At 42.3% G+C, this 13,460-nt stretch overlaps 1 protein-coding gene across 2 annotated transcripts in view; it reads left to right on the top strand.

The window, feature by feature from the left end:
• The window catches only part of ME2 (malic enzyme 2), a 44,336-nt gene extending 31,539 nt beyond the window's left edge, over positions 1 to 12,797 (top strand). For both annotated transcript variants that reach the window (XM_020811051.3, XM_072992927.2), the window contains exons 12-16: positions 422 to 564; positions 3,023 to 3,125; positions 5,896 to 5,966; positions 8,045 to 8,143; positions 8,888 to 12,797. In XM_020811051.3, the coding sequence (XP_020666710.2) occupies positions 422 to 564; positions 3,023 to 3,125; positions 5,896 to 5,966; positions 8,045 to 8,143; positions 8,888 to 9,052 (581 nt within the window). In that variant the 3' untranslated portion in view covers positions 9,053 to 12,797. The remainder of the gene's footprint in view (positions 1 to 421; positions 565 to 3,022; positions 3,126 to 5,895; positions 5,967 to 8,044; positions 8,144 to 8,887) is intronic.
• The last annotated feature ends 663 nt before the right edge of the window (positions 12,798 to 13,460 follow it).

Raw genomic sequence — 13,460 nt, 5'->3', positions numbered from 1 at the left:
CACCAGCTAAGAAGAAGAAGATGTAATTTAATAGGATCTTAGCCAGTGCTTTTAATGTCTTATGGGTGTGGTAGATTCCTGTAGCAAGCCATCCAGTAACATCTGTCCTGCAAGAGCTGAATGTATTGCTGATATTTGGGGAATGCTAAATGTTAGATCTGTTGCCAGACTGTTTGTGCAATGCCAATTCTACTAAAGTGCTACTGTTTTCACGTTGGTCCCATTTTAAAAGGAAGTGGAACTTCACATGCATAATCGATTCTCAGTGCTATACCGTGCAACTTAGGATCTGTCCACAATTCCATCTGTCACCAAATGATAAATTACAATATATTACAAAATATATTTGTTCTATATGAAACTTCATTTATTCAGCTCTTTTAAAAATGCAGTTATTTTATTTTGCACATTCTATTTCCAGGTGTTGCAGGTGCTGGCCGACTCTTTTCTCCTGATGTGATCAAAACAATGGGTTCTCTTAATGAGAGACCAATCATATTTGCACTGAGCAATCCTACTGGAAAAGCAGAGTGCACTGCTGATGAAGCATACACGTTAACAGAGGCAAGTAACGAATTTATAAAATGCTGCTGGCCGTCATGTTGTGTGCAAAATGGCTCCCTTGCCTGAGCCATTTCTAATGCCTTAGCATTAGAAATGCTAAGTTCTGGAATAAATAATGTTACCCTTTTTATTGTAAGACTATGTAGTCAGTGGAACCCTCTAAGTGTTGTCCATTTGAAAATGTTAAACTGCATATTAGCTAATGTAGGACTGAATTGTAAGATAGCGGGTCTATTCTGTGTACAGTGGTGCCTCGCTTAACGATGTTAATCGGTTCCAAAAAAAACATTGCTATGGGAAAACATCGCTAAGCGAAACACCATTTCCCATAGGAATGCATTGAAAACTGGATAATCCGTTCCAATGGGAATGGATTACCGTCCTTAAGCGAAAATTGCCATAGGAAACATCGCTAAACGAAATGCGGTTCCCCCATTGGAATGCATTGAGTAGGTTTCAATGCATTTCAATGGTTCTGACAGGTTCGTTTTCGCTATTTTTAAAGTGTCTTAAAATGTTCAAAAACTGTTTAAAATGCTTGGAATCGTTAGTGCACCTTGTAAAACTTTTGCAAACTTAATTTGGGTTTGTTCTGAGTCTTCGTTAATTTTTGGTGAATTTTCCCCCCCATTGGAATGCACTGAGCTGTCAAACCTACAGTTCAATGCATTCCAATGGGGGGGGAAAATTCACCAAAAATTAACGAAGACTCAGAACAAACCCAATTAAGTTTGCAACGGTTTTACAAGGTGCACTAACGATTCCAAGCATTTTAAACTGTTTTTGAACATTTTAAGACACACTTAAAATAGTGAAAACGGACATCGCTAAGCGAAACGGGGACCTAAACTGTCATCGATAAGCGAAGCAAGGTCCCGAACATCGCTATGCGAAATTTCCCCATAGGAAACATCACTAAACGGAGCACAAGATCACTCCAAAAACCTCATCGCTAAGCGAATACATTGTTAAAGGAGGCAATCGCTAAGCGAGGCGCCACTGTATCCATATAAGGTAAAGGTAAAGGTTCCCCTTGATATTCAGTCCAGTTGTGTCCGACTCTAGGGCGTGGTGCTCATCCCCTTTCCAAGCCACAGAGCCAGCGTTTGTCCGTAGACAGTTTCCGTGGTCATGTGGCCAGCGCGACTAGACACGGAACGCCGTTACCTTCCCACCGAGGTGGTACCTATTTATCGACTTGCATTTTTACATGCTTTTGAACTGCTAGGTTGGCGGGAGTTGGGACAAGCGACAGGAGCTCACTCCGTCACGTGGATTCGATCTTACGACGGCTGGTCTTCTGACCTTGCAGTTTAACCCACAGCACCACCACGTCCCACTATATATAGTGTTCATATACGTCGCAATAAATAAAGAATAATGAAATACATGAATAGCGGTTACTGATGCTGGGCATTCAAATCAAGCAATAAAGAATTTCTGTGTTTATTTCATAAACCTGGGTGCCCCCTTATATCCTTTAGGATTGTTTCTTTGAAATCATGAATAATAATAAGAACCATGTGCTGTTAAGTCAGTTCTGACTTAGCCACTCTTTTCAGGGTTTTCCCAGTAGAGTATACTCAGAACTGGTTTACTGTTCCTATTTTATTCCGGGACACCCTGGGATGTGCAGGTTGCCCAAGCCCACACCACTGAGCTATGAATACTGTGCTCCTTTTCCTCTCTGATACTCAGACCCGTGAGAGGCAGGGCAGTGGATGCAGTGTCCTCCGAGGATTCAAGAGACCTGCTTTCAAAACCCACTCAGCCATGGAAACTGACTGGGAGGCAGCCATTGTAAAAAAACACTCCTTAAGTATCTCACACATCTTAGAAACCCTTATATCCATATAATCCAAACAGAGTCACCATAAATTGGACCATTCATCTCCTATAAGAAATATTGTTTGCATTGGTTCTAATAAGTTTCGAACTAGGTGTGCACAGATGTGTGATGAAAGAAGGTTCTTACCTGCCCACCCAGCACATTTGTTTTACTTTTAAGTGTCCCCAGCATCCATGTATTGGATATGCACTCTGGATATGAATGCATAAGCTAAACAAAATCCTGGCTTGCATTCTGTGCATGCATCTCACAACTGCTTTTCTCAATGGGTGGAACAACACAAGTTTCATCCAGCTATTGCAACATTTAAATCAGGCCTTTTCAAATTAGACTCCACATGTGGAAACTGGTGTCTTATAGAGGGATATCCCATAGGTGTGCCTGTTGGACGGATTCTGATCTTACATGGTTTGTATGCTCTTCTGTCTGAGCCCCTTTTCCCGTGGGAGGAAGTGTAGTGGAGACCCAGTGGGTAGACAGTCGGATACACACACTCACAGTGGAACACTGGTCTGCAGTTTCCTCAATTTTGTGGTTCCCTAACTGATTTGAAACGCTTGCGGAACTATGTTCCAGAAGTATCATTTCCTCTTTTTTCCTGTTTCACAGGGCCGTTGTCTGTTTGCAAGTGGGAGTCCATTTGGGCCAGTGAAGCTCAACGATGGCCGATCGTTTAGACCAGGCCAGGGAAACAATGCATACATCTTTCCAGGTAAATTCTGCCATCTTTCTGGGTTTAAGTACCGCTTTAGAACCATGGGGTTGAAAAACATGTTGGTATTTAAGAATTTAGAAGCCTTTTTTTTCATTTGACTAAAAGCTACTTGAAAATAATTGTAAGCAAATAAAATCAGAGATGCCAGGTATAGGGAACAAAAATGCTTTCTCCAATAACAGCATCAAATATTTTATATTTCTTTACTGTCTCATTCATGATCACCTATGATGGGTAATAACAGTGGTCAGATTCTCTTTGTTATGTCTGCTGGGGTGGAGGAATTGTGCACTGAATCATGTGGCTCAGTGCAAAACAGCAAATGCCTATGCTGACATCTCAACTTGTGGCAATTCACTGGTTAAAAATCCACCAATTTAGTTAAGACAATGTAAAAACTCGGTAGAATCTTGGCCAATGGGCAACTTTGGCCCCCCAAAATGTTTTCAGTGTCAACTTTCTGGAGCATTTCCAGGGAAAATGCAAAAACAGAAGAATCCAGAAGAATGAATGCAGTTATTTCAGAGAAGGGATGCCCTGTAGATCTCACAAATGCTAAAAACCTGATAGAATCTTATCAAAATGAATTCTTGCATTTTTAGGCCACTGCAAGAAAAGGCAGGATGACTATTAACAGAGATCACTGATTCCCAACCTTGAGTAACCCAAGTGTTCTTGGACTGCAATTCCCAGAAGTCTTCACCACCAACTGTGCTGTTCCAGGTTTTTGGGAGTTGCAGTCCAAGAACACGTTGGGTTACCCAAAGTTGGGAACCACTGACTTAGAGCAGGGATGGGAAATGTTTGGGTACCAAAACAGAAGAATATGCTGCACAAATGGAACATCCGTTTTGTTCTATTCCCAGTCCAAGATAAAAGTTCCCTCTGAAGGGAGATGCTCAAAAACCATTTAAAATTGTATACATCCCCAGTCCTTTCAAAAGGCTGCATAGTCCGGCTTTCTTCCTTGCCTACTTTGTTCTCCTGAGCCACAGTTTTTTTTTTCCGTAGTTGTTATTTTGATCTCTGGTATGTGGGGAAATTTGACCCTCCCATTGTGTTGCCTGCTGGGCCCATCAACCCCACCCAGCATAGCCAGTAAGAAAGGATTGTGGGAGTGGTGGTCTAAAAACATCCAAAGGGCCAGAGACATCTTTAAACAGTGAGAAGGGCTTGGCAGATTTAAATTGGGAAAGCTTATTAACAGGTGCTTTTCGCCGATGCCTACATGCATCTTCCAAATTTCCTTTTGGTAGGGCTTAGAAAGTTAGTTTTGGAGTGTGCCCGTGCAGCTAGGGTTTTAGGAGAAGTTGGACTCCCATAAAGTTACTTTTCCAAACTCTGTCTCCCTTGTTTTACCAGTTACTGGGGAACAAGAAAGTAGAAGACAGATGTTGTTCGCATGCCCTCTTCCTGGATTTCCAGAAGCATCTGGTCAGCTACTGGGGAAAGAGGATGTTAGATTAGGTCATCCTTACATTCTTGTTATAACTTGACTGCTATGTTTTTAAGTATTGTATTTGCGAAGACTTTCATGGCTGGGATCTAATGGTTGTTGTGGGTTTTTTGGGCTCTTTGGCCATGTTCTGAAGGTTGTTCTTCCTAACGTTTCGCCAGTCTCTGTGGCCGGCATCTTCAGAGGACAGCACTCTGTGCTCTGGTGTAGTATGCTTGGGAGTTGAGTATTTATGGCTGTGAGATAGGCTTTTGTCCTTTTCAGGAGATAGGTGATTAGTGTGTCATGTTGTGGGTGTATTGTTGTGATAAGGAGGACAGATTATCTGTCACTGTGATTGATGGGTGTCATTAGCTGGTGTTTTGTGTGTAGTCCTCTGAAGATGCTGGCCACAGAGACTGGTGAAACGTTAGGAAGAACAACCTTCAGAATGGCCAAAGAGGCCGAAAAACCCACAACAACCATTTTTAAGTATTGCTTGCTATTTTCTGGTGGTAGCTTAGTGCCACTGAATTTGGGGAGTACACTGTTTTTAACCTACTCTGCTGTTTGACATGTTGAAATCAATTATTTTATTTATTTATTTATTTATTTATTTAATCCAATTAGTTAGGCATCTTTCAGTCTCGAGAGACTATGGTCACGTGCTCTGTATGGAGGACTTGGAACAGCGTCTAGTGTGGCTGAAAAGGCCGGTTCGAGAGTGACAATCCCTTCCACACTGAAGACAAATACAATCTGTCCCCTGTTAGTGGCTGGGGATTGCCCAGCTTAAGGCAGGCAGTAGTTACCTACTGAGGTGCAATGACCTCTCCCAACGTGGGAAGTAGCCCCTGGCATCATGCTCTATGCCAGTTGAGCAAAGACTTATAACTGGTAGCTGCTACTTCCCGTGTCATTTCTATACTGTACGCAAAGCTGGAGTGTCCTCTTCAGAGCACGAAGCCTGGATAAAATAATATGGAGGATAGGCTGTTACCCAAGCAGCAAATCCCCCCTCTCCAGGGGGGATTTGGCAAGAGACAATACAACTGGTTCCAGCGACGTCAGAGAATTTCGCGCACTGCTTCTGTCGTGCTCATTTAAATCTAACCCCTGCCCCCTCAGACCGTGAGGTCAAAGGTCAGCCTAGAAAAAATACCTCCACAGATAAAATGTGCTCCCAAAACAGAGTTTACCTCTTGCCTCAGCTTCCCCTTCAGGAAAAGGGCTTGGAGCTTCTGCTTGCGCTCATTTAAATCTAACCCCCACCTCCTCAGACCAATACACAAAATGTTTTTGCAAAATGATGTATAAGCCTCTGCCTTTCAGGTGTTGCTCTTGCGGTGGTTCTCAGCGGCGTTCGACACATTAGTGACAAAGTCTTCTTGGAGGCTGCAAAGGTAGGTGGCAGAATGAAATGTTTAGTGAGTGAGGTGAAGCGTATATTGTAGCTATTGCTTGTGGGGTTGGGGTTCAGGTTGAGAGGACTGAGGCCCACACTGGACAATATAGTTTGGTTTTTAGAGGTAGAGCTCCCTGAAATGAGGAAATATTTTTGATTATCTTAGTCCAGGTTTGTCTCTCTCTGCATTTTGCAAATTAGCTTCCTTTTTGGTGTGTGTATGTGATTGGTCACTGGGAGGTAAATATGAGATTTATTTGCATATCTGATTGTACTTTGCCTGGAAGGAAACTGTTTTCATAGCAAGAAACACACATTTCCTTTCGTGTGTGATGTGACCCTGAATTTCAGTTCCAAACTGGCTAATGCGTTTTGATTGCTTATGAGACTGAGTGGGCAATTTATTTATTTAAAATAGTTTTACTCTGCCTTTCTCCTTGAATGGACCCAAGGCGGCTCATGTCATTAAAAAGACAATGTACAAAGCGAAAAACAGTAGAAATATTTTTTAAAAGAATTAAACAAATACGGCATCATATTAAAAATGGTAAATAAAATCAATACCAATTTGGTTCTTGATTGTTGCTATGCACCAGCAAGATGCTTCAAACTAATGGGAACCGTATGGATTTATGACTTTGAAAAAGTCCTTTTAGTAACAGCCCCACAGGTCTTGCAAGTTAAATGCTGTACCATCTTGGGTCAACCCATCTCATGTTACATTTTCCTGTTGCCTTCCACATTTCCTAGCATGATTGTCTTCTTCAGTAAATCTAGTTGTCTTGGATGTGTGCAAAGGACAACAGCCCCAGTTTTACTCACTTTAGCTTCTATTGAGATTTTAGACTTGATTTGAATGAGAACCCATTTATTCATTCTGGTGGGATTCTTAATGAGGAGTATTTATAATTGGGTTGGTTTAGGAACTGTTAGCCAAACTACACAGTAATGTAACATAAGACATGTTCAATTTTTACGCCTTCACCATTGGCAGCCAAGCATACATTTATGTGTGAAGGTGTGGTGAGATCCTTTCTCCCAAGAAGCAGGCGTCTTTTAATTTCATGACTGCTGCCACCATCTGCAGTGATGATCTGCAGCTTTATATTCTTCCCTAAGTGTTACTGGAAGGGATGGGGGAAAGCACATAAAACAGCAGGTATCTGAAGCCTCTTGTGACATAGTCCTAAATATTCAATTTTTTCCCCCCACCAAGTGTGCCTTTGAAACAAAAAAGCACAGGATTCAGTTTTTAAAAATATATATATGAACACTGAATACTATGGTGCAAGTCCTCTTCATGCTGGGATATTCCCAGGGGGTTAAGAGATTTAAATTGTTGAATGTGCTGGGCAAGTGTTTCTTGGCCTATGATCTGCTCGGTGTTCTTGACCACCGTTTGAACCGCCCCTGTCCCTTGGCCATGCTAGATGGGATTAGGGGAGTTATAATTCAAGCATCTGGAAGAAGAGGCCTGTGCTAGACTACCAAGATCCAATTAACTTTGTGACAGAGGCTTTATGTAATTAATTACATGTTACCCAGTGCAAGCTTGGATGTTTGAAACGTCTGTTATGTCACAGTGAATTGCATAACACCCTTTGCCAGCAAAAATGTTTGCTTGTGGTCATCTTGTTGCAGATAAACCCATCTGTAAAATCTAGATTTGATCTAGCAGTCGGCACAGGGAGAATGAATTGGAAGCCTATTTGACAGACACTTTATCATATGCATTACAGGTTGTTTTTTTTAGCATTGTGGCTTCATAAATGCTTGGAGCCACTTACCATGCAGCTATGAAGAATAATAAAATCAGCTACCACTCTAAAGAGGAATCCCAAGGAGAGGGTGGTTTATAGGAGTGAATCAGGAAGATGCTAAACCTCCCATCCCTTTTCCCATGAAATTTCCCTTTACGCTCTTCCCTACCTTAAAATGTTCTCAGTTACTGTACAGAAAGGAAGCGTCTGTGGAGCTAACATTGCATGTAGCTGCAACTTGGCTCTTTGTCCTGTATTGCTGAATATATTTGTTTAGAGCTGAGTAACGTGGCTTTCTTCTCTCTTGTGTTAAAAGGCTTTGACAGAACAGCTGAGTGAGGGAGAGCTTGCTGAGGGACGGCTTTATCCTGCACTCTCCAACATCAGAGAAGTTTCCATTAATATCGCTGTTAAAGTAAGTGTGCATTTCAGAGGGGGAGTCGGGAGAAGCAAAAAGCAAAGCAAAGTCTGTGGCTTGTATACCGCCCCATAGCACTCAAAGCACTCTCTGGGCGGTTTACAATTTATTTAATGCAGGCTACACATTCCCCCCCCCCCCAAACAAGCTGGGTCCTCAGTTTACCAACCTCAGAAGGATGGAAGGCAGAGTGAACCGCAAGCCAGCTACTTGGGATTATACCCTGGGTCGTGAGCAGAGTTTTGGTTGCAGGACTGCATTTTAACGACCTGGCCATGAGGCTCTTCTCCACGAAGCAAGAGAATATGTAATTTGGGATGAAGAAAGACATCCTGACATTTGATTAACTGGATATGCTTATGTGGAATGAGCACAAACAGTCCTCTCTAGCTGTCTGAACAAGAGTTTTACAGTTGTGGTGGTCACTCCATGAAAACCTCTTTGTACGATGGCATTTTATTTCTGGGCACTAAATGCTGAGGACAAGCTTGGTTCTCATGCCCACCTTATGAATTTCTAGAAGCTTTTTGGCTTGGGCACTCCTGGAAACACAGCTCTGCATAGACCCTGGGGCTCATCTTGCCAGAGCTCCTCCCAACCTAATGTTCTCCAGATGTGGAGTCCATTGGGTGTCCTGCCTGGGGGTAATGGAAGTAGTAGCCCAATGTGGCTGGAGGACACCAGGTTGGGCAAGTCTACTGTAGAGAAGTCATTTGATCTGTTTTCTCTCCTTCTGTCCAGGTTATGGAATTTTTATATGCCAACCACATGGCGTTCCATTACCCTGAGCCTGCAGACAAGAACCAATATATACGATCAAAGATCTGGAACTATGAGTATGACTCCTTTCTACCGGATCTGTATGACTGGCCAGCATCTGCATCCTACCCACAAAAAGCAAGCTGATCGGCCTGAGGGGCACACACCTCAGGTGGCATCTGAAGTTCTGCAGGGAACCCCTGTCCAGAACAATGTTGGAAAACTGTCCAGACCAGGATGTTTTGAGACTTGAAATGTTGCTCCTCCTTTCGGTTTTTTGAATACTCCCCCAAGTTAAAACGTGGCCCCATAATTGCTGATTGGACTGCTTATGGTATGGACTTTCCCACTGATGGATTTTGTTGCTACATCTGGAAACAATACAAAACCTTACTTTGATATTTTATAATTCCTATCAGAATAGTAATGGAGCCACATGCAGAAAAGTCTTTAATGTTGTCTCTCTCCCCCCCCCCCTTGTTTTAGAGCTAGTTTATACAACTCCAGCAAGACTGAAGGATAAAGATTTTTCTGGCTTTCAGTTTTCATGTGGAGAATGCTGGTACACGTTTATATGCATCCTCTTTGACATGTAATTCAGTGGAAATCAGCAAGTGAGAAAATGAGATGGAGATTTGGGCTAGTCTTTCCTTTAAAAAAAACTTGCAACCTATTTTCGTGGGGAAAACATGCAAATATAGTCTTCTGCAGCCTCAAGTGGAACAGTCCAGAAAAAAAGTATCTATTAATTCTGCTGAATATGTTAGCTGGCCACTCCCATCCAGTGTTATGCTTAGAAGTCTTCCCCCCCCCCATTGACAGCTCTTGCAACTATCTGATGACACTGGATTTTGTGAAATGAATCGGGCAGTGCCAGATTTGCTATGAGTATAGGCCTCCTGTTTCCTGTGCTGAGTTGCCTATTCTGAACTTGCAGTAAGCAGTTCTGTTCTTGCTTTTTGTGGGGGGGGGGGGGGAACATTGCCAGGAATCATGGTTTAAGTCTCCAGAATCCATTTAGCTTAGTATGCTAATACTGGCTCCTAATTTTACAGTCAACTTGTCTTTGCAGCCCTCCATGATTTATCTCCCCTTCCTGTAAACAACACTTATAAATCAGTTTTTGAGCTTTTCATTTTACAAGTTTTTATTTGAATGAGTTGTCTGTCGAATCTGTTAGAAAAATGCAGCTATTTGGGGGAGGATTTGTAAGCTGGCCTCTCAGAAAAGTCCATCTCAAAGATGCATGACAAAAAACAACTAACCCCACACACAGTTTGTCCCCAATTCCATCCAGTTAAATTCTGAATGTAATACTGTCTGGAAGGTGTTCTTTAGAGCCACAAGTGTGAAGACTGAAACACAGTGCAACTTGAAAATGTGGACTTCAGTCTTGATAACATTGATAGGATCTGTTTCTCCACCTCTTTTTCACTGAAGAAAAACTTAAAACCATCAACAATATAATAAAGGCATTAGTGAGTACCAGATATAACAGCATCATTGCAAAGATAAATTTAAAGCATGTCAGCAATTCAGAGTGTGTTATAATAGAATTAAATTAATCCATAACCTCTCAGAAATACCTGTTTGACCAGGAGGGTTTGAATATATATGGTTTTTTAAGGGAAACGAGCCGTTCGAAGCTACATTTCCACCACAGGAACAAGCACCGCTGGGGAGACTGAAAAGATGGGATGGTACCCTATGAACTTGTCCAAAGCCAAGACGAATCTTGGAGTCATGTAGAAGCTTGTGCAGGAATCACACTCCATGGGCGTTGAGTTGGCAAACCCTGGGAGGGGGCACAGCTCCATGCAACTGCCCTGTGTCTATTGTACAGATCGGTTTTGTGCAGAGTTGTTTTAAAACTGATTTTTCCCTCCGTGCTGATGCATCTGCCATTTGGCGTTCCTACAGAGCGGTGTTTTGTGTAGAGGCTAAATTAGAGTCTAGGTTGGTAAGCGTTAAATGAATGGCCTAAAGTTGAGATGATTTGTGGGAACTGGTCTAAGAGTTGTTCCCTGATTATTACAGAGGAATTGTTTTTCATGTCAAGACGGCTGTCGTGTCCTGAGTTTTAAAGGAACCTGTTGGGCAGACAGATGCATCTCTTTCTCCTTTTGTGTCAAATTGACAACAAGGTAGCAGGGGATTTATGTTTGGCACTTCGTATCTCTGGCATGTGTCAGTCTTTCGCTTGCCAAATGGGATGGCATGCATGCATCATGGGAGCAGTTAAACCATAGGAACAAAGGAGAACACATTCTGGAATTGATTTTAACGTGTGTGTCCTCAGAAGAGTTTAAACACCTGGCAAACTAGTTGGAAAGAACTGTCTACAATTCAGCCTTCTCCAGCCGGGTGTACCTCCACTTTTGCAGGCAGGGGAAGATAGGACTTGTAGTTTAGTAGATCTGGAGGATGGCTGGTTGAGAAAAGCGGGACAGAGGTCTTCCTCCTCCAGGAATACAGCCCTGGGCAGTCTTCCATTCATGTCAATCATGACAAGACCTTTAGCAAGCAAATACCAAAAATAAAACTTCAGGAGAAAGAAATATTATGTGGTACAAAGAATAATAGTTGAATACAAAGCTGTACGTCTGTGTCTTCCCCGGCTGTACTCATGACAAAATGATGAGTGTTAAAGATGCTATGTAAAATAATGAGGTCAGTAATGTGTCCCTTTATAATATTGTGTTCTTTTGAGTCACGTGGCATTTTCTGTGTTGTAAAGAATCATCCCTCCAGTTTGCCTTACAAGACAGTTTTACTCATTGCACTGCTTTCTCTTTCTTTTTAATGATGTTAACTTATTCTGTAAGTAGTTTTTTAATACCTGTGTGTATTGCATTGAGGGCCCTACCTTTGTGCATGAAGATTGCCCTTTGTGAAACTAGATGATGAAAATAAGAGGTGGCAGGGGGACTTAAGAAAAAGAAGAAAAAGACTAGATATAGGTTACAATTCAAGATTTGGAAAGGGCAATGAAATGCTTTCTTTCTATTCTCGAAGGCTTTCATGGCCAGGATCCGATGGTTGTTGTAGGTTTTTCAGGTTGTTTGGCCGTTTTCTGAATGGCCAAACGGCCTGAAAAACCTACAACAACCAAATGCTTTCTTTCTTTGGAAAGTTTGGCCCTAGCTTTTCTGTCTCTTTGTGTGGCCTATGATCAGCCAACAAGCTGTTCACGCAACCGGTGGAGCTGTGAATCCATGGTGGTCATTTTTCTACATGGCTGGTACAAGTCCTTGGAATTAACCTTGAAAATGAGGTCATTTTATTTTTGTCAGTGAGAGATTTTATTTTTGTCAGTGTTTAAAATGGGAAGCAAACACTTTTCCGGTTTTCCTGCCTCTATCCTTGATGAGTCTTGATGGGCATTGAGGAAGCCCACCTACGGTATCTTTGGCAGAGGTTGTGGGGAGCGTTGCTCTCTGGGCTATGATTTTCAGACACACACCCCCATCTGATGGAAATTTGGGAGTTAAGGATTTAAAGTCCAATTCCCCCCCCCCCCCAGGTTCTGGTTTCCAGTAGGACAAAGTCACAACAGAGACATGAAAGGAAAACGTCAACAAAAGTAAAGACTTGTGTACTCATTTGCTATGCCTTGTAGGAATCTGTTGGAACAATGCGAAATAAATTAGATGCCTTTTGGGGCAGCAGTTCTTACATAGTCAAAATATGTAACCTCGGGATGTTAACACCCTGCCTCAGATCCCCTTCAGAACATGGTTTGTTGCAAAATAGTCCTCCTTGTGTGGTTTGAAATGAACACTGTGTTTTTTTTAAAAAGTCAGTTTCTATTTCTCCTTTGGTAATTTCGTAACGGTCCTGAGAGATGTGTTACAGTCTTCTATTTTCATAGTAAAATCCTTTCCTTTTCCTGCGTTGTGCTGTAAATGTTATTATTTTTCCCAGTTGGGTATGTCTCCCACTTATTCATTCATGGATGCAACCTCCCTACATCTATTCTGTTTCCAAATGCCCTAGTGGTTAAAATGCCGGCAACGAAGAAGATCCAATCTCTGTTGGTCATCAACTTCACCGGGTATCACACGGCTAGCCACTGGCTGATATCCTGTTGCTTAGCATAGTAAATTGCAAGTAGAGCAGGCTCCATTGAATCAGTGAGAATTTAGTGAGTTAACTCTTCTCAGTTCCACCGTCTCAGTGAGCCTTCTCTGACTAAGCAATTGAATTTCAGCTCCTATCTTTCAACCTATCCTACCTCATGGGGGTGTGGTGTGACTACAAATGGGTGGAAGATCATGCCCTATGCTAACACAATATATAAATTCCTGGGAGAAACAGTAATCAAACATCCAGCCTCTGGCTTTGCAGCCGGATACCTATCTGTGGATAATGACAATTGCAGACTAACACATCTGGAGTGTAAAGCAGTGGCCCCCAACCTTGGGCCTCCAGATATTCTTGGACTACAACTCCCAGAAGCCTTCACCACCACCTCTGCTGGCCAGGATTTCTGGGAGTTGAAGTCCAAGAACATCTGGAGGCCCAAGGTTGGGGACCACTGGTGTAAAGCATCTGG

The sequence above is a fragment of the Pogona vitticeps genome, chromosome 2 (assembly GCF_051106095.1).
Source record: "Pogona vitticeps strain Pit_001003342236 chromosome 2, PviZW2.1, whole genome shotgun sequence".
In the NCBI taxonomy this organism is placed as follows: Eukaryota; Metazoa; Chordata; class Lepidosauria; order Squamata; family Agamidae; genus Pogona; species Pogona vitticeps.
Note: the sequence above shows the minus strand (reverse complement) of the source record. Positions and strands in the feature narration are given on the sequence as shown.